At 45.0% G+C, this 24,491-nt stretch overlaps 1 protein-coding gene across 1 annotated transcript in view; it reads right to left on the bottom strand.

Annotated features, from left to right (window-relative positions):
• LOC121486664 (CREB binding protein) overlaps positions 1-24,189 on the bottom strand; it is a 130,915-nt gene extending 106,726 nt beyond the window's left edge. Inside the window, exon 1 of the mRNA XM_041747743.1 lies at positions 23,543-24,189. Within this exon, the coding sequence (XP_041603677.1) occupies positions 23,543-23,627 (85 nt within the window). The 5' untranslated portion in view covers positions 23,628-24,189. The remainder of the gene's footprint in view (positions 1-23,542) is intronic.
• Between the last annotated feature and the right edge of the window lie 302 nt (positions 24,190-24,491).

Genomic DNA, 24,491 nt, shown 5'->3' with positions numbered 1-24,491 from the left:
GTGGGTGGTAAGTGGACCATATTAGCTGTTATTATTACTGTTGTCCAGTAATAGAAGGTTTAATGAATTACTATATAATGTTAGAAAACATTACACATCTGGGGCACCTGGGTGGTTCATACGGTTGAAGATCCAACTCTTCATTTTGGCTCAGGTCATGATCTCAGGGTCGTGAGACTGAGCCCCGTATCAGTCTCTGTGCCCAGTGTGGAGTCTGCTTAAAACTCTTGTCCCTCTCCCTCTGCCCTTCTTCCCTCCACTCACTATCTAAAATAAATAAATAAAATCTTTTTAAAAATTACACATCTACTAAAATAATTTTGAAGACTATAAAAATGTAGGAAAATGTATATGTTATGTAAAAACATGCAAATGACATTTGCAAAATGGCTCAGGAAGGAAGATTAGCAGTTTAGTATATGAGCACATGGGCAGTGGTCGTAGTGGTAGAAGTGGTGGGGAGATGAGTGCATGTGGCTTTTTGTTGCCGTTGTTTTATTTATTTATTTTTTTTTAAAGATTATTTATTTATTTATTTATTTATTTATTTATTTATTTATTTATTTATTCTTGAGAGACAGAAGGAGAGACAGAGCCAGAGACACAGGCAGAGACAGAGCCAGAGACACAGGCAGAGGGAGAAGCAGGCTCCATGCACCGGGAGCCCGATGTGGGATTCGATCCCGGGTCTCCAGGATTGCGCCCTGGGCCAAAGGCAGGCGCCAAACCGCTGCACCACCCAGGGATCCCTGTTGCCGTTGTTTTAAACACAGCCACCCGCCCCACCACCACCCACTTTGAAAAACTGAACTGCCTTCTCCCTAAGACTGCTCCCCCCACAGCACCCCGGGTGGCTGCTCTGAGGTTGCTCTAAGAAGAGCACCACCTTCCCAGCCTTGGGAAAAGTAACTAGTGACCCCCCCCCCCCCACCTTCTCCTTGCAGGTGACACAATCCCAGCTAAGGGAGTTGAAGGTACGTATTTCCACGACAGCGTAGAAAAGGTTTTCCTTCCCAAAAGTAAGGGATGCTCAGGAAGAAATCTCCCTTCCCACATCTCACAGTGGAACTATGGCAGCCACCCTCGGGCAGGAGAGGGCCTCTGGCACACTAGGGATGACTGCTACAAAAACTATAAAGTGGGGTTTGTGAAGCCGTCCCTGAGCTGCTTTATTCAACCCTGGAGTCTCCCCTACCCTCAGATTTCTCATTATAAGAAAAAAAAAATTCATTTCCTATATTTAATCCATTCTAGCTGGAGTTTAATGTCATCCAGATGAAGCTCAAAAGCTCCTCCATAAGACATCCGAGGCCATTGGGATGTGGCCCCTGACCAGTTCTCGGCCCTTCTTTCCCCTGGCACCTGCAGATACACCCTACAGTCGAGCCACAACAATGAGCTGTCACCTGCAGCAGAAATCCTTCTCCTGGATGTTCACTCTCTGTCTAGAAAACCAGACCCCTACCTCTCACTGAGATTAAACGCAGTGACTATGAAGACTTTCTTTGGGCTATCCCTGAACAGACCAGTGCCTCGTTTTAGCCACCAAAGTTCTCTGTACATACGTGCCTAGTAAACCACCTCTAACTAATACATATCTATTTCACCCTACTCAACTGTAAGGAGTTAGGGATTACTTGCAACTGTACATACACACTCACACATAAGCACACGTGCACACAGTTTTGTAGAACCTGCGAGAGTAAGCTGCAGATAGCATGAGCCTTTCCTCCCAAGTCTCTGACCACGTACCTCCTAAGAACACCCTTGTACAAAAACAGCATGTTTGGGATCCCTGGGTGGCGCAGCGGTTTGGCGCCTGCCTTTGGCCCAGGGCGCGATCCTGGAGACCCGGGATCAAATCCCATATCAGGCTCCTGGTGCATGGAGCCTGCTTCTCCCTCCGCCTGTGTCTCTGCCTCTCTCTCTCTCTGTGACTATCATAAATAAATAAAAATTAAAAAATAAAAAAAAAAATAAAAACAGCATGTTTATCAAATTCAGTAAATTTAACACTGATACAATACTTAATATATTGATTGCCCTAACTCAAATTTAGCCAGTTGTCTCAATAATGCCCTTTATTACATTTATTTTCCTCTAAAATCCAATTCAGGACTCCGGTGCACTGGTTGTCATGTCTCTGTCCTTCCCGTTTGTCTAGAAAGGCTTGTCAGACTTATTCTTTCCTAACTCTGGCATTTTTGAAGAGGACAGACCAGTTGTTTTGTAGAATGTCCCACAATCTGGGGCTGCTGCCTTTTGACTACAGGACACGTAATAATGAAAAGACACAGGAGTTGACTCCTGGATACAGCAGACAGCTGAGACACAGCCACGAATTGGGGGTTTTTGCTGCCAACTACCCAGCTTCTGCATCTCAACGTGGTTTTGTGGATTCCATTCCATAGCTTTTATGGCACTGTGCTGTCCTGAATCTGGAGGTTCACCAAGGTCTCCATGTAAAAAGAACACATGGGGGGAAGAGCACACAAAATAAAAAGGAAACAATTCTCCAACATAACTTATGTTTCCGTTGCCTTCTAGACTCTGTCCATATGCACACACATTTTTTACTCACTCTTCCTTTATTTTTTAAAAGATTTTATTTTTAAGTAATCTCTATACCCAACATGGAGCTCCAATTCATGATCCCAACCAAGATCAAGAGTTGCATGCTCTACTGGCTGAGCCAGCCAGGCGCCCCTACTCAGTATTCTTTAAACAAAATAAAACAAAACAAAAAACCCCAGTGTATATGTGTTTTTTAATGCAATGTTCCTTAACCTATGAACATGAAAATGAAACTTCATCTAAACCAGCAAGTAGGAGCCACTATGACAGAGACCAAGCTTCCTTTCTATTTGCCAGGGAGGGGACGAAGAGTTGGTGTCAAGCACTTAAATCATTACAAGGAAACGAACTCCAAATATTTAAAAAGTCTGGAATGGCGTGCTGAAGCTCCTTGATTGGCTCTTCCAAGTGTTTCGAAGCACTCTTCCTAAGACAGGGCGGCTGGCCAGGACAAGAACAGGTGAACCCAAAGGAACAGTTAAACACTGCTGTGTCAGATTCAGGGTCCCTACTCCAGTGGAAACTAGATATGAGGAGGAAAAGGATCAGCTGGGAATGGAACACATGCGTTCAAATCCCGGCTGAATCAACCAGCTCTGTATCCTTGAGCAAACTGCTCAGTGTCTCTCTTTCCCAACTGTGATACCCCAGAGTTACATGATGAAAGCTGATCAGGGCACCTGGCACCGTAGATGCTGGTTCTCTTATTCTATCTTGCACAAAAACTTAAAAAATTTCTTACCTTTAAAATTTACCCACTATCCTGCCACTCTCAAATTTACCAGTTTGGCTATTTTTTTACTGGCTTATGGCAAGTTTTACTCCAAATGCACATGCAACTTTTATAGCTGTCACAGGGCAGAATGTCTTAGGCTCAATTTTGGTTTGTGCTGCTCTGCCACATTTTGTCCACCTTGGCCACTTTTCTCATCTTGTTTCAGGCTAAACACATCTCACAGTTGTTTGGTTGTGGAAAGAATAGACTAATTCTACTTACATCCTCACCTATCAGTGCACATATGTACGTGTCCACAAGCAAATACACAAGGAGTATCTTTCTAAGAAGACAAGATGAGCTGTGCAGGATTTGGGGGCGGGGGGGGGGGGACAGTGGCATCCCCCTTCTCACTGTTACTGTCTCCATGCACATATTGTCTAGTTCACAAAATTGACAAAGGAGAGTGAAGAAGGAAAGGCAGGATATTGCAACATACACAGTTATGCTTTCTACACACCAAAGTGTCCCAACACTGGTTAGGCAATACCAATCTGAATCATCGGAAGTTCTGAAGATTCAAGATTGAGCATCACCACTTCCAATTCTAGGTAATTTCCCTTTCCTTCACCAAGCCCCCAGCAGACCCAGGGAGAACTGAGGCTGCACGAGATTCGTTGGACCCTGCTTTCTAGGGGCTCACCATTGGCAAGAGACATTGGCATCACAAAACAAACACAGCCTGTCATTTTCCCACAGCCAACAGGAATTCTCTCCCTCTTGGGGCTCTTGGGCTGCCAACTCAGAGTCCATCCCTTTCACGAAGCTGCGCTGGGAAGAAGGTAGCTGTTGGTTTTCCCAGTCTCTGCCACACTCCTACAAGGCTGGGGCACCCACTGCACAGTATCTCCATCAAGCATGATCACAAGGATGTGTCACTTCTGCACCATGCAGAAAAACCTCACTACAGGAAACAATCACCTCTAAACACTGAAAGACAAGCATCCTACACACATTCTAAGATCCATTTTTATCCATCATATTCAGAAGTTCATATTTCACCTTAAATAGGAATGAACTATATTATCAGGGACTCTGAAAAAAGCTCTTCATTTTCCAATCAAATACCAGGTAAGTGGCTGAATCAATCCACCCAGCCTGTAACATTTAAGAGCGGTTTTGTGGGTAGCCTGGGTGGCTCAGCAGTTTAGTGCTGCCTTCAGCCCAGGGTGTGATCTTAGAGACCCTGGATCAAGTCCCACGTCAGGCTCCCTGCATGGAGCCTGCTTCTCCCTCTGCCTGTCTCTCTCTCTCTCTGTCTCTCATGAATAAATAAAATTTTAAAAAAATAAAATAAAAGCGGTTTTGTTTGAAAATAGTCTGTGTTCAAATGTGGCTAAGCAAATCATCCACAAAACACATCTTTCCTTAGGTTTGCTAACATCTCCCCTTGTGTCATACTTTACGTTTTCCTTTTGAATGGCAAGTGGAGCCTCAAATTCTCTGACCGGCAGAACTGATTTTTCTGTCTAAAAGTGTACAAACTAGTTTATCAAATCTTGTATTGGCGCAAAGTAGGAACTCTTCTATACTTTACATACATAATGAATGAGTCTTAAAATCACACTATCAACTCCGAGTTATAACTCACAAGGTTGTAAGGACCACACAAAAAGGATCAGGCTCTCCACAAATATTTTCATCCTGAACAAATGAATGAATTCTGGAGAAGAGTGCCAAAGTTATAGGACACACAGTAACAGTTTCAACATTTCACTTGTCTAGCCCAAGATATAAAGTAGTAATCCTAACATTCATTACTACTTTTGTAAAACAGAAACAAAGAGAACAAAATTCAATAGTGAATCCTCCTAAAACACTTCCCTGTTCTAATCCTCCTCCTTTTTACCCCCCTCTCCTACAGCCTCTTTATCCTGCGGGAGACCAGTCAGATTACTGCTGGATACACCCCAGCATCCATGCCTCTTCATCCTGTGGCTGGTATAAAAATGAAACGGTCTAATACAAAGTAAGAGATGTTAATCAGAGAAACAACCCCGAGAGTAAGAGTGGAGGTCCTGGTTCCTGTTCATAGTTCTCTACTTCTGAGCATGAAACCCCTCCTACAGGTGCTCCCTCTCCCCTCCATGCCCATTTCTCGCTGCAGCCCTCATTCTCTGTGGAAAGGTCTGCTTTTGTTTCTCTCCTCATAATTCTGTTTACATGTTCTTTGGCATTACTTGTACTATATCTCTGATTATTCAAATGCATCTCTTAAACTTTAGAAAAGCTAGGCATTTTTATTCATCAACCCTGGAAATTTTTACAAAAAGAATTTTTAATTCCTAAGTCAAAACTGGATACAAAAATTAATCCAAAAAGGGCAATGCACTCTGAAAAAGCTCACGTCTGAAGAGGAGGAATCCATAGAATGGTAAACACTTTCATAGGGTTGTAATTCTTAGATGATCTGGAGACCATCTGAGACTGAAGAAAGAATGAAATCATATAGTGTGTACACAGCACTTAGCCTGGCATGCAGTAAGGGCTCAATACTTATCAGTCACTAATTGTCACAGCACCATCTTCCAAGGTTGCTATGAGGGCTGACCCGTACATGCCCATCAAGGACCTGGCACCCCATGCTCAATGACTGTCACTTCTCTAAGGTAAAGTCCTAGGAATCTGTGACAATGCTAAGAAGTAAAGCTTACTCTGCTTTGAAAATCTGTGGGGATTATGCAAATAAGCAATGGGACAACTCTTCAGAAATGCAGAATGAGGGGATCCCTGGGTGGTTCAGGGGTTTAGCACCTGCCTTTGGCCCAGGGCGTGATCCAGGAGTCCCGGGATCGAGTCCCATGTCAGGCTCCCTGCATGGAGCCTGCTTCTCCCTCTGCCTGTGTCTCTGCCTCTCTCTCTCTGTGTCTCTCATGAATAAATAAATAAAATCTTAAAAAAAAATTGCAGAACGAAAACATTTTTAAAAGGAAAAGAGGGGCGACGGGGTGGCCCACTTGGTTCAGTGCCTGCTCAGTCATGATCCCAGGTCCTGGGACAGAGCCCCATCTAGGGCTCCCTGCTCAGTGGGGAGCCTGCTTCTCCCTCTCCCTCTGCTGCGCCCCCTACTCGTACTCCCTCACTTGCTATCTCTCTCTCAAATAAACAAAAATATTTTTAAAAAAAAGAAAAAGAACACGGTTTTCTTAGCATTTAGGCCATTACAAATAACTGAGGTGGGGCACAGAGGGAGAGAGAGAGAATCCCAAGCAGACTACATCCCCAGGGCAGAGCCCAACTTGGGGCTTGGTCTCACATTCCTGAAAACATGACCTGAGCCAAAATCAATGGATTGAGCCAACCAGGCGCCCCACAAATAATTTTTATCTAGGCATTTAAATACATTCCCAAAAGATATCTAACTTTTTTTTTTAACAATTACTATTAGAAAATAATTAAAGTAAATTCCTTCTTAAATGTTCTGTGATTCAAGCTTTTCATGCAGACACACCACCCGTAATTAGTACAGAATAATGAGGTTTTACTTCATTCTGAACAGTGATCTTACACTGAACAAAAAGTCCTGCCCCTCCTCAGAATCGCTATCTGCTTAAGAGCCAGAATGGACCTGGCTGAGCGATTTGCCTCCTCCTCTTAGGCCACATGGCCTCCCTCTGGGAACTTCACTCCTTGAAGGGCTAACTGGGCTTATTTGAGACTCGAATAAAAGTCTGCCCCCCAGAGAATTATAATCTAATTGAGGAAGATAGGCCACAGACACCAAGTCACAAACTGAAACTGGTAACACACAAAGCAGATTTTGCAAGTGGAATAAGGGAATGAATAGAGGCAAGAAAGGCTCCAGATGAATGGCAAACTCAGAGCAGATCTTTAAAGGAAAAGATGCAAGAAACGAACACTGCACATGGATGGGGGGGGGGGGGGAGTTCAGCAGACAAAACAAGCTGGCCACTTTGCCTATGGTAGGTTTCAACACCAATATGGCAGGCTTCCCTCTGCAGGTGTCTGAGTGTGATTCAGGAGGGAAGGATCCCACCAGAATGCTTTTAAAATGAACAAAGGTGGGCAGCCCCGGTGGCTCAGCGGTTTAGCACCGCCTTCAGCCGGGGCCTGATCCTGGAGACCCGGGATCATTGTCCCACATTGCGCTCCCTGCATGGAGCCTGCTTCTCCCTCTGCCTGTGTCTCTGCCTATCTCTCTCTGTATCTCTCACAAATAATCTTTAAAAAATAAAAATAAAAAATAAAATGAACAAAGACCTTCTTGGGGGAATATCCATTGTTGATATCCACTTAAATAATTGCTCATCATACAGAGCAGAGCATATGACAAAAACAAAACAAAACAAAAAAAAACCACCCTGCAGGGGATCCCTGGGTGGCGCAGCGGTTTGGCGCCTGCCTTTGGTCCAGGGCGCGATCCTGGAGACCCGGGATCGAATCCCACATCAGGCTCCCGGTGCATGGAGCCTGCTTCTCCCTCTGCCTGTGTCTCTGCCTCTCTCTCTCTCTGTGACTATCATAAATAAAAAAAAAAAAAAAAAAAAAAAAAAAAAAAAAAAAACCACCCTGCATTAAAACCCAAATTCTGTTCTTTAATATAAACCCAAGTGTTTTGTTGAGAGTTATAAGGCAATTCAATTTATTAAACCCAAATTTACAGTTAATTTATGGGACAAACATTCCTGTTAGCAAAGGATCTATCCAGGGGGACTCTTTTAGATGGAAACCTGCCCAGTAAGTACCCTTAAATATTTAAACACTATGAACTATACTGTCTGAAGTGAGGGGAAGGAAAGCAGACTATTGTACTAGATGAAACTGAAATAAAACTATAGTACCTCAGGAACTGTGATGTAAGCCAGAAGGGAAAGTCTGGTTTATAAAAAGGCACTCTACACAATTTTTCTTCTTTTTTTTTCTACACAATTTTTCAAGAGTAAGTCTACCCAAGAAGGGTAAGTCTACTTTGCATCATCATTTACTATTAAAATTTGAGCATTTTCTTTTCTCATTCACAAATGCATTTCATGGTTTACTCTACTTCAGAGATCAAGAGATCTTGTTTCCCTGAACATCAGCTATTTACCTTTCACTTAAGGAATCCAGGACTCCAGACTGAAAATCCTGTCACCCTGGACCTGAATCACCAGAGCCCTGGAATCACAGCCAGCCTCCTATCCTCACTCCACACACTTACAAGTTCCAGGGAAGTGCTATTCCCAGATAGCTAGGACAATTTTAAGTTTCCTAAATGTGGTGGTCTGTGTGCTATCTTCCTCAGACCTGAAGGGTGGAGGATGTGAAGCCTCCATAGAACAAAAGTGGAACAGAAGATGCTGTCACATCAGCAAGCCACCAGACCACCCATAATTCACTCAGCAGCCCTCAAAGGGTAACCAGATGGTCTGGAGCAGAAAGGGGTTCACTGTTCATCACCACCATGGCCGAAGGGACCCTGAACCCCAGGTGAGGTGCTGTCATCAGCTGCCTGTCCACTCTGCAACTCAAAAGTCCTGGAAGAAGAAGAATGGTGGAGGCTGAGCTAGGCTCTAACCTCTGCAGAAACAACTCCAAGCTACCTCAGACTACTTGGCTACAGCATAAGGAACAAACAAGGGATGCCCAGAGACTAGGTTCTCTGGCCCAAATGCCGGGGGTTGTGGCTAGCAGACAGCAACACTGTGTCAGGAAAAAAGGGGAAAGACCACTGTCTAGACTGGAGGTGTCCATGTATGGCATAAAAAGTGGGCTTATATGTGGACCACAGGCGCACTCTTAACGGGAAGTGAATGCATTAAGTCCCAAAAGTATAACAACATCCGAACAATGGAATATTATCCAGCCCTCAAAAGAAATGAGCTATCAGGCCATGAAAAGTCATGGAGGAACCTTAAATGTGTATTACTAAGTGCAAGAAGCTGAACTGCAAAGGCTACAGACTGCATGGTCCCAACTATAAGACATTCTGGAAAAGGCAAATTATGGAGACAGTAAAAAGGTCAGCAGCTATGGGCTTGGGGGTGGGTGGACTTGGATGGGAGAGCCCAGAATTTTTTAAAGAGAGTGAACATACTTTGTATGATATAATAACGGATATACGTCATGATACATTTGTCCAAATACAAAGAATGTACAACACCATGAGTGAGTGAACCTAAAGGTAAACTGATGATGTGTCCATAGGTTCATCAACTGTAACAAACAGGCTCTAGTGGGAGTGCTCAAGGCTGTGCATGGGGGGCCAGGGGGTGTGTAGGAAATCTCTGTACCCTCCCCTCAATGTTACTGTGAACCTGAAACTGCTCTAAAAAAAAAAAAAAAGTCTTAAAGGGAAAAAACAGCACAGAATTATAATATAAATCACAAGTGACTGAAAGGCACAAAATGATGGAGAATCACAAGCTGAACAATAACTTGAGTGACCATCGACTAGACTGTATTAATAAATAATATACACAAAATATCAGGGATGTCTATGTTGGATCTAAGCATGCTGCTTTTCAAGCTTTATGAATCCACCAACATATACCCGCTTGGGAGGATTATTTGATGATATGATCAAAATTATAAATGCATGGGCAGCCCTCATGGCCCAGTGATTTAGTGCTGCCTTCAGCCTGAGGTGTGATCCTGGAGACCCAGGATCAGGTCCCACATCGGGCTCCCTGCATGGAGCCTGCTTCTCCCTCTGCCTGTGTCTCTGCCTCTCTCTCTGTGTCTGTCATGAATAAGTAAATAAAATCTTAAAAAAAAAAAAAAAGGAGAAAAAACTTTTTAAGTGCATATTCCTTTTAACCATTAATTCCCTTTTTAGGAATCTGTTCTATAGATATATATATGTAACTGTGCAGGACTATTCATTAAGGCACTGTTTGTGACAGAACAGGATCGAAAATAACCTCAATGTCCATCAGTGGGGAGCAGATTAAACCAATTACGGCACATCTCATATAATGGATACCAGCAACATGCAAAGAGATAATGAGGCTCTCCACATGCTGCCATGTACAGGTGTGCAACAGTGTGTACAGTATGCTACCTCCAATAAGAAGAAAAGGCAGAAAAGAGGCAAGGGAGCCAAGAATAGACAACGTCTGCTTGAAGAGATAAAACCTGGAGGGGCCCACATTCTACTCACAGTGGTTACCTGGGGGCACTACATGGAGGGAGGGAGAGAGGCTTTCACTCTACAGCTTTGTGTCCTCCTCTGATTTTTGAACCCTGTGAATGAACGATTCATTTAAATAATTAAGGAAATTGATTTTTTATTTAAAGGCAGCCCCTGGGGTATCCAGGCCCAGGTGATGAGCTTCATTCAATCCAGATGATAACACCCAGAACACTTCGAGTTGGGAGTGTTTGCAGTTTGAAGATGAAATATGAAACAGGATCAATATTAGTTTAAAATAGTTTTAGTGTTAACATGAGTTTAAGGAAAAAAGAAAAGAAAAAGTACTTTAAAGAAGGACTTTTCAGGGATCCCTGGGTGGCGCAGCGGTTTGGCGCCTGCCTTTGGCCCAGAGCGCGATCCTGGAGACCCGGGATCGAATCCCACGTCGGGCTCCCGGTGCTTGGAGCCTGCTTCTCCCTCTATCTGTGTCTCTGCCTCTCTCTCTCTCTCTCTGTGTGACTATCATAAATAAATAAAAATTAAAAAAAAAAAGAAAGACTTTTCAGAAACTACCAATTTTTACCCCTAAAAGAATGTAGCAATCTACACATAACATTTTGCGCCCAATGTAACAGGTAAATGTTGTTCACGTTGGGAAAGTGGACAGTAATTCGAAATACTCAAACATTAGGACCTGACATCCTGCGGCTTCCAGGACACCAATGGAGAAACCTCTCATTGAAAGGATTCTGTTAAAATTGGAGCTTATAACAAAGGAAGTGATAACTGGACATCCCACTAAAACACAACCACATTGTTGTATCTTTGGACGGCACCTCTAAGTTAATTTACACTTGTTCAAATCACTCTTGCTAGAAGAAGACTCAAGATTTTGCAACAGAACTAACCAAACTCCACTTGTCACCATTTAACAGATTCTTCTAACCACATATAGGAAGATGTTTTGCTTTAGATTTGATTTACTTTCACTAGTTTGCAATGAAAGTACAATGTTTATGGATTTTTTTAAAGCATTCAGAAGAATATAAAGTATAAGGTAAAAAAAAAAAAAAAGTATAAGGTAGAGAGTCCCTCAAACTATCTTCAGTGACCTGCTGCCAAGAAAAACAATTTCTAGAGATTTCCTTCAGGAAATCTATGTACACAAATTTTTCACTCCTAAAAAGGATCTAATTATCATGTATGTTTTCCATCCTTTTTAAATTTAATAACTCTCAGACTTCTCTTCCTTCTGAAAGAGGCTGCTTTCCCTCCCCAAACCGGCCATAGCAGGGGACAGAGTCACTCCTCTTCGGAAGGGTCTCCCGGCCACCTTAGTGTTTTTGCAATCTCTAGGTCAATTAACTACATAAAAAGTTCTGTAGTTACTGTGAACATTCTTAGAAGTCCTACCAAACAAGAGACAAGTCTTACCCAACTTATTTTATCTGCTTGGTATACAAGCAGGTTGTTAGGTTTCAGGAATCTTTTTCAGAAACTAGGAAACTATGAACAGACCTTTGGTGCAAACTGGTTGCATGATGTGCAACATGATGATGGTAACTAAATCTCAACAGTCTTCAAGGTAACACGAATTAGTTTTTTTGAAACTTCAATTCTTCCTATTTATAGTACAGTGAAAGCACTAAAATCATTTTGTGTTAAGTATAGCACCAAAATATTTTACCATTAAAAAAAAGGATTCTTAGAATGAAGCCTGCCTTTCAAATGTTAGTATTTCCAACAGCTCTGAGATAATTATCAGTCAGGAGTACACTTACAGTGGAGCAACACATATGCTGTGCCACTTCTTAAGGAAAAGCAAGAGAGCATACACTTCCACCTGCACAGCGTGCTCTAGAAAGGTGCTCAAGAAAAGCCCAGCCAGAGGGCTTTGGAGGCAGGAGATGGAGGTGCTCCCCTAAACCTTCTTTCGTGCTGTTTGCAAGTGTGAACACTATGAATGTTACCCATACTCTCAAAACAAATTTTTTTTGAAAGAAAATTGTACAAAAAATTTCTAACATCTTAAATAAGTACATGAACCCTGATTCACGGGGCTTTTCCTTTCACAAGCAGGGCTTGGTGGGGAGAGAAGGCAGTTGTCAACTCTCCCAGCAGATAGGAACACGGATGGAAAAATACACCCTGGAAAAAGCTGATCCAGATTTCTGGAGAACAAATCACAGCTGCTTCTTCCAATTACCCTGGATGCAAAAGCCCTTGGATGGGTTTCTAAAATTTTGTATTGTTTTTCAAACCCTAAAAAGATGATCCGGACTCCCTAGTCTAACATGGGAAGCTCTCCACAACCTCACCTTGCCTTCCGGTGCCCAGACTGACTCCCCCAGTAGTCCTTCCTCTCAAAAATTTCCCTGATCACCTGGCCCTAAAGCCTCACATCACAGCACTCATCTCAATACACATCAGACAGGTACCGGTGGGCCTGCCCACACCACAAGTCTGTCCAAGAGGACGGAAAGCAGCACTGGGGACCCCCGCAGACTAGCAGTACCCCACACATAACATGAACATATCACTGATGTAAGCATTTAAATCTTCGTTGCCTAAAGGAATGCAGTGGTACAGTTGAGACTGGCCCAAATCTGCCCAACACTCAGAGCAAGACCACCTCAGCAGTCTCTGCCTCTTGGAAGCAAGACCATGTGGCCTCTAAATGGTAGCCCAGTGAGTATACACCAAAAATAAAACTGGCTCCAGCAAAAACTGTTACACACTTAGGACTTACTACTTCCAGACCTTCACCATGGCTATTCAAGTTGTTCCCCACACCTGAAACAGTACGCACCACTCCCATCTCTCCTAACCATCTGCAGGTCTCCATGCAAATGTCACCTCTTCCAAACGGCCTTATAAGACCTTTCAGAACATACTCTGTCCTGTGCCCCCACCACGCATGGGGACCATCATGCCTAGGGAGCACCTCTCCAAGATACACCAGACTACAGCTGCCTCCCATGAAGGCAGATACTGGACTTGTGTCACACTAGATTTCCAGGGCTGACATCACAGTATAATAAAGTACTCTCTAAATGATAAAAAATCCTACATCTAAAGCAACAAATATTTTTGAAAATGTGTTTAAAAGATGGTCCCTTTGAAAGAACTTTGTCCTTTAGGTCATAAAAATCTGAAAACTACAAACAAATGACGTAAGTGGATATACTCAGAGCTGTGCTGTACATACATACATACAGCAGCCAGTAACTGTGGCTTTTGACATGTACTTAAATTAAAATTAAATATAATTTGAAATTTAGTTCCTGAATCACATTAGTAAAAATTTACACAATAGCCACAAGTTACTGGTGTTTCCAGTATTGGGCGAGTGCAGACACAGAAATGGGCACCATCACAAAAGTCCTCCTGGAGAGGGCTCACTCACAGATCACCATGAGAACACTGGCATTTCAAACCAAGGAAATGTCCCAATCTACTCTCATACTGATGGGAAGAAATCAGTTTTTCCTTACACTTTCAAAGACTGAGAAAGTCACCAGTGCAAGCTAAAATAGCCAAATATCTCCCAATAATTCACATGATTCTCTCATAGATTTTTATTTATTTATTCACGAGAGACACACACAGAGGCAGAGACACAGGCAGAGGGAGAAGCAGGCTCCATGCAGGGAGCCCAGTGAGGGACTCGATCCTGAGACTCCAGGATCACACCCTGGGCTAAAGGTGGCTCTAAACCACTGAGCCACTCAGGCTGCCCTCTCTCACAGATTTTTATTTTTTATTTTTTTACTTAATTTTTTTTCACCAAAAGGTAGCTCCTTTATTTTTTTGTATTTTTTTTGTATTGGAGTTTGATTTGCCAACCTATAGTATAACACCCAGTGCTCATCCCGTCAAGTGCCCCCCCTCAGTGCCTGTCATCCAGTCACCTCATCCCCCTACCTACCTCCCCTTCCACTACTACCCCTTGTTCATTATTACTCAGCCATCAGAAATGACAAATACCCACCATATGCTTCAACATGGATGGAACTGGAGTGTATTATGCTGAGTGAAGTTAAGTCAGAGAACGACAATCATATGGTTTCACTCATATGGGGAATATAAAAAATAGTGAAAGGGATTACAGGGGCAAGGAGAGAAAATGAATGGGAAATATCAGAGAGGGAGACAGAACATGAGAGACTCCTAACTCTGGGAATCTCACAGATTTTTAAAGAGAAGTTCAACCCTGGGCAGACTGTGCTCTTCAAACAAAACCCAACCCCATTATCAATAGAGGCACAACCAAAATGGCACAGAAAATCTATCAATACTTCTTGCCTTTTTGTCATTTTCAGTGAAAGTTGTTTCACCAAGTATTTAGTTGTTAATTAAATAAAATATAAGACTTAATGTAAAGACACCAACAAATTAGGAAAAGTTCTCTGTCCACCATGCAAGTTTTTACTAGTAAAAACCACAAATCACCATACCCAAAATATCTAGGAGAACAGAAAACAGTAAACTCCATCAAAACAACTTCCTGGGATAGAATCTGTAGGAGAGAAAATCCTCCACAATAAGGTAAAAAACTCACTGTGCTCCTTTCCAGAGCAGCAACAGCTGAACCAAGGGAGAAATTAAACTTTACCGACACTTCTTTCAACCAATCAACTTGACCAAACTGGACAATGATCCAAAGGCCATTTTCTCCCCTAACTCTGTTATTGAAAAAAGAAATACTGTTTTTATGTTTTCTCCATATTTGCTTTTCCTTTTTCACTAAGTCCTAAACTAAACCAAGTCCTTGCCGATAAAGTTCCATTTAGACTTCCATTTTCCAATAAAGAATAGTTTTTAACTTCAAACACAGACTGAGTAAAGTGTGTCAAACTATCACCCGATCTGTACGATTCCTGAATCATAGATTCTAAATCATTCTTTTGCAAACAGGTAGATACTACATGCACACTGGCCCTGGGCAGGGGTGGCATCTTTCTATTTATTCAGTGAGAAAGTTCCATGGATCTGGTTCTGGGTCAGACTCCTCACCTACATCACCCCAATCCCCACTAGCCCAAGAGGAAGGGCACAACACGATTCATGTTTTCCCACACAATTAAACACCGGTAACAGGGATCCCTGGGTGGCGCAGCGGTTTGGCGCCTGCCTTTGGCCCGGGGCGCGATCCTGGAGACCCGGGATCGAATCCCACGTCGGGCTCCCGGTGCATGGAGCCTGCTTCTCCCTCTGCCTATGTCTCTGCTTCTCTCTCTCTCACTGTGTGCCTATCATAAATAAATAAAATTAAAAAAAAAAAAAGAACACCGGTAACAGCTGCTACAACCTGCTACATACCCGGAACCAAAGTAGCCTGATATACAAAACGAATCAAAGTAATAACAGAAGGGCAGCCCGGGTGGCTCAGTGGTTTAGCGCCGCCTTTGGCCCAGGGTGTGATCCTGGAGACCTAGGGATCGAGTCCCACATTGGGGTCCCTGCATGGAACCTGCTTCTCCCTCTGCCTGTGTCTGTGCCTCTCTCTCTCTCTCTGTGTCTCTCATGAATGAATAAATAAATAAACTCTTAAAAAAAAAAAAAAAGTAGTAACAGAAAAAGGGATTCCCCCTTACCCCCCGCCCAGAAAAAGATCCCCACCCTTACCCACTCAAGCTCAAATGTAGAGTCACTGAACCAAGACACAGAACTGACAAGCTGGGCGCCAAGATTCAGTGTCCACTCCAAGTGGAGGCCAGAGCTCTTTCCTTACTACCATGCTGCCTGCCACCCAGTATAAAAAGCTCTGACATTTCCTTCAACTCTGAGTCATGGTTAGAAGGTTCTACTTTTAATCAGGTGACAAATACTCAAAATATTTTAATCCAAAGGAATTGGGTCAAGCTTTTATAGCCCGTAATTGTCAAAGCAAGCCCTAATTATTTGATAGATTTCTATAGTTCCCAGTGTCATCATTTGGTTTGTAATCAACTACCAAAATCTCCTTTATTTAAATATGGCACAAGCCTCTCATAACAAAGAGGTGTTTTGTTTTGCTATTTCACTGGTTATCCTAACTACAAAGTTAAAACATGTATAAATGGTACAGTTTTGATTTCAAAAATCCAAAATATTTGGGGGGTAGGGCAAGGGGAAGCTTTAGAAATAATAAAAAGAATCTGCTTCACAACAGAACTGTACAACGCCATTAAACAGCTTACCACTGTTAAACTCTTACTGCCTATGCTGTGGTACAGGTGCATTAGAAAGATGGGCAAATTAAAGAGATTCTCAAACAGTAGCAGATGGGACATCTAGAAATAGGAAAGTCAGATTTAACCAGGTGAAATTTTTTTCACCCTTAGATTTTACTAGTCTCAGTGATGGTTCCATTAAATATTCCTTTGATTAATGGAAATGAAAACATGGGGGGAAATGTTACATGGGATGATGTCTAAGGGGAAGGTTTAAAAAGAAAGGAATTCAACTTTTATATACAGAGCTCAGAGATAGCATTGCTTCCCAAATTTAGAACCACAAACACCCTGCAGGTAGTTTTCAAAGTCAGCAAGTCATTTCCCATATTGTTTAAAATCCTGGGGGGTGGGGGGGGGGGAGGTTAGGATTTTGCTTATTTACAGGTGTCTCCCTGCACTCGCTCCCTGGGTCTAAAGAGCTCTCCCACAGATCCAAGTACAGGCTCCAGCTGGGCCAACTATGCCCATGGGACCCCGCGTGTGGCTCCACCTCAGCACCCCTGACAGCAGAGTACAGCCTCCATGCAAAGCCCAGTGTGCAAAAGCCCCCCAACAGGCCCTGCCACGAGGGCTTAGGTTTCTTTGTCAGTGATGTGCTGCAAGGTGAGGATTGAAAGCTAAGTTTCAGACTGAGCTGGCCAAGTATAGCATCCCTTCCCATTAATGCAGGAGCCATGGACAACCACTCCAGCCCTGAAGAGTAGATCAAGCGTCAGACGACATTTCTAAGAAGGGATGTACCACTAGGCAAAACCTCAAGAGTGGGCGAGGGAATAGCAGGCACATGTGCTGAAAACCTGAAGGGATGGCCAGGATTTGAGAGCTTACGAGAGACTGTCTGGGACAACCAGAGGACTTCAATGTGAGCCATGGGCCACAGATCATACCCACAGGCCGTGCACGATGATACTCAGAGACAAAAGTGCTGTGAGTGGCCAGAACGCTTTTCCCAACAGTACAGAAGGCAGGGACAGCAGCAGGCTTCCCCAGCTGCCTGGCTCCTTGTTCTCGCTTCATGGGAGAGGCCTGGAGGCCCACCAGGCTACTTCTGGGGCTTCCCTCAGCCAGGGCTCGCTCATCTGTCCCCAGGATCCGTTTCAGGTGCTAACTCTCACCTGGAATATCCAGCCCAGGGCTTCCACATGCAGGGGCATTCAGTGAACAGCACGTGAATAAATAAAGCCCTCTTCGGGTTCCCCTTTCTGACTCAAGCTTCTGGTACTTGACAGCATTTGATAGTCTTGAATTTTACCTCTAAGTCTTATTTTGTCAACACTGTTCTAAGTAGCTGTTCTAAGCTACTTGGAGCCATCAATTAGAATCCTCTGTATACCGCTAATACCCCAGACAGAACTGCTACATATATAGTAAAGAACCAGAATCCAAAATAAATAAATTAAATAAATTAAAAAAAAACCAGAATCATATATTCATTTGCTGTTGAGACAGTCCATGAAATATGCTTTTAGTTAAGAATCTTCAGAACACACCACACCGCCTAGGTTTCTGCAACTTTAAAATTTCATAGTCCTCCTGTTCCTATTACAAAGACATATAATTGAAAATGGAAGGATCCCTGGATGGCGCAGCGGTTTGGCGCCTGCCTTCTGCCAGGGCACGATCCTAGAGCCCCGGGATCGAGTCCCACATCGGGCTCCCGGTGCATGGAGCCTGCTTCTCCCTCTGCCTATGTCTCTGCCTCTCTCTCTCTCTCTCTGTGACTATCATAAATAAAATAAAAAAAAAAAAAAAGAAAAAAAAAGGAAAATGGAGACAAAAATCAATAGTCTTGACTATACAAGTTCTTGCTAATATCCCCACTGAGTGTTCTACCGCAACAGATCTGCCTGCTTGTGGGCCTGCATAGATGCATGCACACGGCTACTGTCACTTACAGATCCATCGACAAACAGGTCTCTGGTCCAACAAGAGAAATACTTTCAATAAGGTGGGGCTACAGGGAACATCCACTTTTCAGAAGAGAAAACTGAGGATCCTCAGAGCATTAATTCCACATTACATCTGGGTCCCACACTGTGGCCCAAGGGCTGACTTCTGGCTCTCACAAAAGTTACTAGCTTTACTGGTACACGGCTGTGCCCATTTGTGTATGTACTGTCCAGGGCTGTTTCCGTGCTGAAATGGCAGGGTTCAGTAGTTATGACAGAGACCGTAATGGCCTGCAAAGCCAAAAATGACCTCTGGCCCTTTATAAGAAAGTCAGCGGACCCTCGACCCTCACATTACACACAAAAGATTTGAGGATGGTGCTAACAATAGTCCAGCTCCCCCAGGCTCAGAGCCCCACAGCATGCTAGGGCCCTGGAAGGCCTGCAGTAAAGCTCCTCAGCTACTCCCAACCTCCTCTGAGCACAAAACCTTTTGAGAAATGCTTCTTTGCATACCTTCTAGTTTCTTGGAATATATTTGAAATGCTGGCCTGAATTAAGATAGAAAAAGTGTCCTGACCAATGGCACCCAAGATGCACTGGCTTAATGCAACCTTTGCTGATCCTCAACAACTCACAATGAGGTACATTTCATCCTGACTAGGGAAGGCACACTTTGGCAAAATCATTTTTAACTCTTTTGTTTTCAAACGCACTGAGTAAAATTATAAAGTTAGCATTTACGTGGCCCCAACTAATCACATACTTTGTCACACAGCCGCAGTGGCACTAGTTTGAAGTTGTAAAAACACAGTCATTGCTCTAAGCACAACTTTCAATGAGCCTCATCCCTTTACAAGTTGTTTCCATAAGGTTTAAGAGTTACAGGATCACACTCAAATGGCCAACAGGAGTGATTCTCAGTGGTCTGCTGTACTGCCAGGCATCCCTAGGGGCTTCATACTTACCCAGCATCCTCCCTGAGCAACTTCAACAGAGCAATGTTCTGGCCCCTCGGTTATCCAAAAGTTCCTACTCTTCTAACGTGTAAAAGGAAAGCAAAGTCATGAAAAGCCCTGCCCCTAGAAGTCTCCACAAAAGCTTACGTTTCTGATGTAGTCAGAACTCAATGAAGAGATGAGAAAACTTGACCGGTACTCAACTTTCCACTGCCATACGCAGGAAGGTTGAGACCAAACTGCTGCACCAGAACCAGCTGGAAGAGGGGGGACACCCCCCCCAGTAGAAAGAACACCCCAGCTTCCCCCCAGACCCGGTGACAGATGCCCCCCCACAGAGATTTACTTCACTTGCTGGAGTTACAAGACTGAAACTTGTCAAGAACTACAAGCTCCTAAATCCATGATTCAATCAAATTTCACATTTATGGATAGAGGCTTATAAAATGAATATACACAATTATTTACTTTAATCATCTAGGTTTGGTTCTGGTTTGGCCCTTTATGTTACTTTGGGCAGATCACCTCCTTCAAGTCTGGTTCCTTACCCAGAATCGGCAGGAAGAGTGTCTTCCTGTCCCACCTCACAGGATGCTCTGAGGACCAAGCTGAGGTGATGGGGAGAAAAGCATTCTGACACAGAAAGCACTACACATACATAACAGATCATCATTTTGTTGTGAAAGGCATTTTGGTTGGTAAGTATATTTACCCCATACTTTATTTTTTTTTTTTTTTTTACCCCATACTTTAAATATGGTTTCCTATAGCATTTAAAGGGATCCATGTTATGAAGTATAATCACAACTGCTAGGGACACAAACAGGATAGGATGAAGTAGGTTCCAATTTTCAGAAGACAGTCTTAAAAAACTTTTAACTAAACAGTCTATTTGTTGTATGTAAATCTGGCTTCAATAAAGCTGACAAAAAAAAAAGTCTGCTTGCTTGGATATTTACTTCTCCTTCACTGTTAAGTCATGAATCCCTGCTGCTGAAAAACACTAATATGCTGTTTTAATCTGAACATATTAAATAAAGAAGTTTCCAAATCACACAACTAACTATATATTGGAAACACACAGTCCTACCTCTTATAATGGGTGCCAAGTGAAGGAAGACTGCATTTACAGGAAACCATTTAAGCCTTCAACGTAAAACAACACCTCACAGCGTTGAAATCCAGTGCCACTCCAGAGCTGAGGTGTGGGTGAGGTCAAAAGTACTATTTCTCCTTCTTCCTCTTGCTACCTTCCTTTGGGGCACATTTTCTAGTGCCGCATCCCCTCTGCATACTCTGTTCAGAAGCCTTCCCTGACCTCCCCAGCCTTCAGAGCCTCTCCCGTCTGACAATCTGATACCGGTGCAAATGACATTCATCACTCAGAGATGCCACCTAATCTCACTGGCATGCTTTATGCACGCTCCCCTTACTAGACTACAAGTGCCCTGCGGGGAGCACCCTGGCTTGTGAGCTAACTACCCAATGTCAGGAGTACTATTCTCTCCACCCAGTATCAGTCCCCTAGACTCACGCAACGGACACGATGGCTCCCCAGGCCAGTCCCTACAGACATGTGCTGCATGGTAGCAGTCCAAATCCCTCGTTTCTCAGGCCACCAGGCTGCCTCCTGCTCCTCCTAACCTCTCAGGCCTTCCCATGTACAGAACTCCCTTCAAATTCTATTATCACGGAAAAAGAAAATGCGCTTTGCTCCACCTGGCTCCATTTTTCTCCCAGGAGCCTCAAAAACACATCCCCTCACTTAAACGAGGTTGAGTCTCTCCCTACTTTCCCATCTAACCCAATGCCTTCACTCCTTTGATTGGACGTAATATGATTCCTAGAGTCCTTTATTTGTTCAATATATATCCTTAGGATCTCTGTCTCAGACTACTGGTTACAGAAGACAAGGTTGTACCTCCTTTAATTTGCTCGATGATGATCCTTCCTTGGCCCCCACACTGATAAGACTCTGGCCAATAATGTGACGTGATGAAAACGTAACCAAGGTGACTTGACATAAGTATAACCATGAATTTTATTATTTAAATCAGAGCTATTAAAAAATTTTGTTCCCCATTTGGAAAAGAGTGAGCCCTCATGCTTTAGGAGGATCAACGTTGGAAAAGAAAGGGGAGAAAAAGTAGCCAAGAGGGAAAAATCCTTTCCGAAAAAATTTGTTGTGATTTAGCAGCACATCAAGTAAATATCTGACCATCCATTAACTACCCAAAAAGGCCATTCTCTAGGCTCCATCTTGTTAACAGCTAAATGTATATATTCGGAAAACCCTTTCTGTTAAGTCTTGTGTTAGTAATTTATCCCTCTATAGAAAACACAATCTGCAATAGCCTCATTTGACAAGAGCAAAGCTGCAAAGCCATTCAAAAAGTTACCAGTTTCAGAAGACAAACTTCAAAGCTGAACTTGCCTGGTATGATCTATGTTTCATATGATTACTTTTCACTCAAACATAGCAAGATTAATGAAGCAAAAGAGATCTGTTCTATAGTAAAAGGGCATCTAAGTCATGGCTGTTTCCACATTTCTTACTTCAGACAAGCTGATTTGACAAAATAAACATCACACTCCACTCTATCAATTACAAAAAAGTATTAGTGACTTTTTGCCCCATGAGACTTATTTACTCCCCCCCCCCACCGTTTAACAAATTGTATTTAAACTAGATAAGAATCTCATGATATTTTAAAATATCCTTTCTCTCACACCTACATTACTATCCTTGAAATTGTATTAAAATTGAAGCCACAAAACCCAAGTAGTTTTGTTTCAACAGGAGAAACAGATTTTTTTAGACCATTAGTAGAAATATGCCAGTGTCCACAGAAATATTTGCAAAAGCTGAACAGCTGTGTCTACTGCAAATCTGAAGGCATCGCTGCAGCAATATAATTCAATTTGGACCCATTCATTATAAACTGATTTTCAGATGCTGCTACTACCAAGACCGTACTGGAGAAATACAGGCTGCGCTGGAGACAGAACTGTTCGCAGTGGTGCACAAGTTTTTACTGCAAAGGAGAGGTCTGAAAGAGGAAATACAACTCGATCATAATGCTACCGTGAGCCAGCTCAGAAGAGCCCAGAGTTATTAAACGAATAGAAACTAAAATACTTAGGCAACTGATGGGATTACTTCACAAAGTTTTCATGGATGCTGTTTGAAAGAATGCTTCATTTAATACCCGGCTAAAAAAAAAATTTTTTTTTGGAGGGGGTGGTGGTGGTGGTGGTGGGTGGGACCTGCGATTCCTACATTCCTTAACATAATTTTCTTTAATACACCCACAGTGTAAAAGCCCCACCAACTCAAGCCGGAGGTTGTAGCCCGAAAGGATCTGCTGTACCTAAACTTTCTTTTAAGGTCATGCCTCTGAAGTTAAACACAGCACAGCAACTTGGATGACATCTGGCTAACCGAGTTGGGGCTGGTGCAAACGGAACGGCCTTGGGTAGACCCAACAACCAGAGTTTTTTCAAGACAAACTGCGAAAAGCATCTTCCCAAGGACCGCATCCCAAGAAACTTCCAAAGTCCCAACTCCCAGGTCGGCTGCTGCTACCAGCAAGCGTGTATGTGGAGCGTGTGTCCTGATGCGGATCGCAGCGCTGCGAATCGTGCTATCAGCTCAGAAAAGACTTTGGGTCGTCCCGCCACCCCCACCCCCGCTTCGCTGCACTTTTCCCCTCCGTCACCGGGAAGCCCACCCTCCGCTGTCATCCCTCCAGGCAGCCCCGCGTGAGCCGACGCACGGCCGCACAGGGAGGCGCGTGGAACCGCCACGAAGCCCGGCGCGCTCCGCTCCCCTTGTGCTCCCCGCAGGTACCGCTCGCCTTCCGCGCGCGGAGGGCTCCCCAACTCCGGGGCTGGCCCCCCACTCGGGGCCCCGGCGCCGTCCGGCCACAAACTTCCCCCTCGGCCCGGGCCGGCGGGGCCCCGGGCAGCAGCCGCGCGGGCTGGCGCCTCGGGGCGGGTCCCCCCGGCGTTAACCTGCGGGCGGGGCCCCCGCCCGGGCCCCCCCTCCTCACCTGTGCTGTCATTCGCCGAGAAGCCGGGCGAGCTGAGTTTGGCTCGTTTGGGGTTGGGCGGTCCGTCCAGCAAGTTCTCGGCCATTTTCACCTGCTCGCGGAAACAGCCCCGAGCGCGGGCGGCCGGGCCAGCAAGGGCTCCGGGGCGGGGGTCGGCGCCGGCCCCGGCCGGCTGCGAGGGGAGAGCAGCGAGCGCGAGCCGCGAGCGAGCGCCGAGGGAGAGGGAGGGCGCAGGCCGGGTGGGGGAGGCGGCGGCCAAATCTCAGCCACAGCAACAGCGCCCCGCAGCGCTCACCGCCCGCCCCCGGCCGCCGCCGCCGCCGCCGCCACCGCCGCCGGCCGCGGCCCCCTCATCCCCTGCCCGCCTCCCGAGCGCGACACTCCGCGGCGGGGGCGCCCCGGCGGCCCGGCCGCCCCCCCGGGCCCGGCTGGCAGCGACGGCGCCCGGCCGGGCGGCTCAGGCAGTCCCCGGGAACATGGTGCCGCCGCCGCCGCGCCGCCGCCTCGCTCCCCCCCCCCCCCGCGCCCCACTTAATTAATTCGCTCGCGGCCCGACGACCGGGGGGCTCCGGGCTCCGCTCCCCGCCCGCGGCCCGCCGCCGCCGCCGCCGCCGTGAGGAAAAACAATGCGCGAAGCGGGGCCGCCGCCGCCGCCGCCGCGGCCCCCCCACCCCCCGTTCCGCCGCCGCCGCCGCCGCTGCCGCCGCCGCCGCCGCCGCCGCCGCGGCTCCGGGAGGCCGAGCCGAGAGGCGAGCGGGGCCGCCGGAGCGGGCGCCGAGGGCCGGGCGGAGCGGGCCGGCCGGGCGGAGCGGGGTGCGCGGGCGGTTGTGGGGCCCGGGACCGGCGGGGCCGAGTAGATCGCGCTCGAAGCCCCGGTCGGGTCCGCGACAAGATGGCGGCTGTTGATTCCTCAATTAAAAAAAAAAGAAAGTTTTTTTTCTTCTCTTTC

This window comes from Vulpes lagopus, chromosome 3 (genome assembly GCF_018345385.1).
Source record: "Vulpes lagopus strain Blue_001 chromosome 3, ASM1834538v1, whole genome shotgun sequence".
Classification (NCBI taxonomy): domain Eukaryota; kingdom Metazoa; phylum Chordata; class Mammalia; order Carnivora; family Canidae; genus Vulpes; species Vulpes lagopus.
This window is presented reverse-complemented; position numbering and strand designations above follow the sequence as displayed.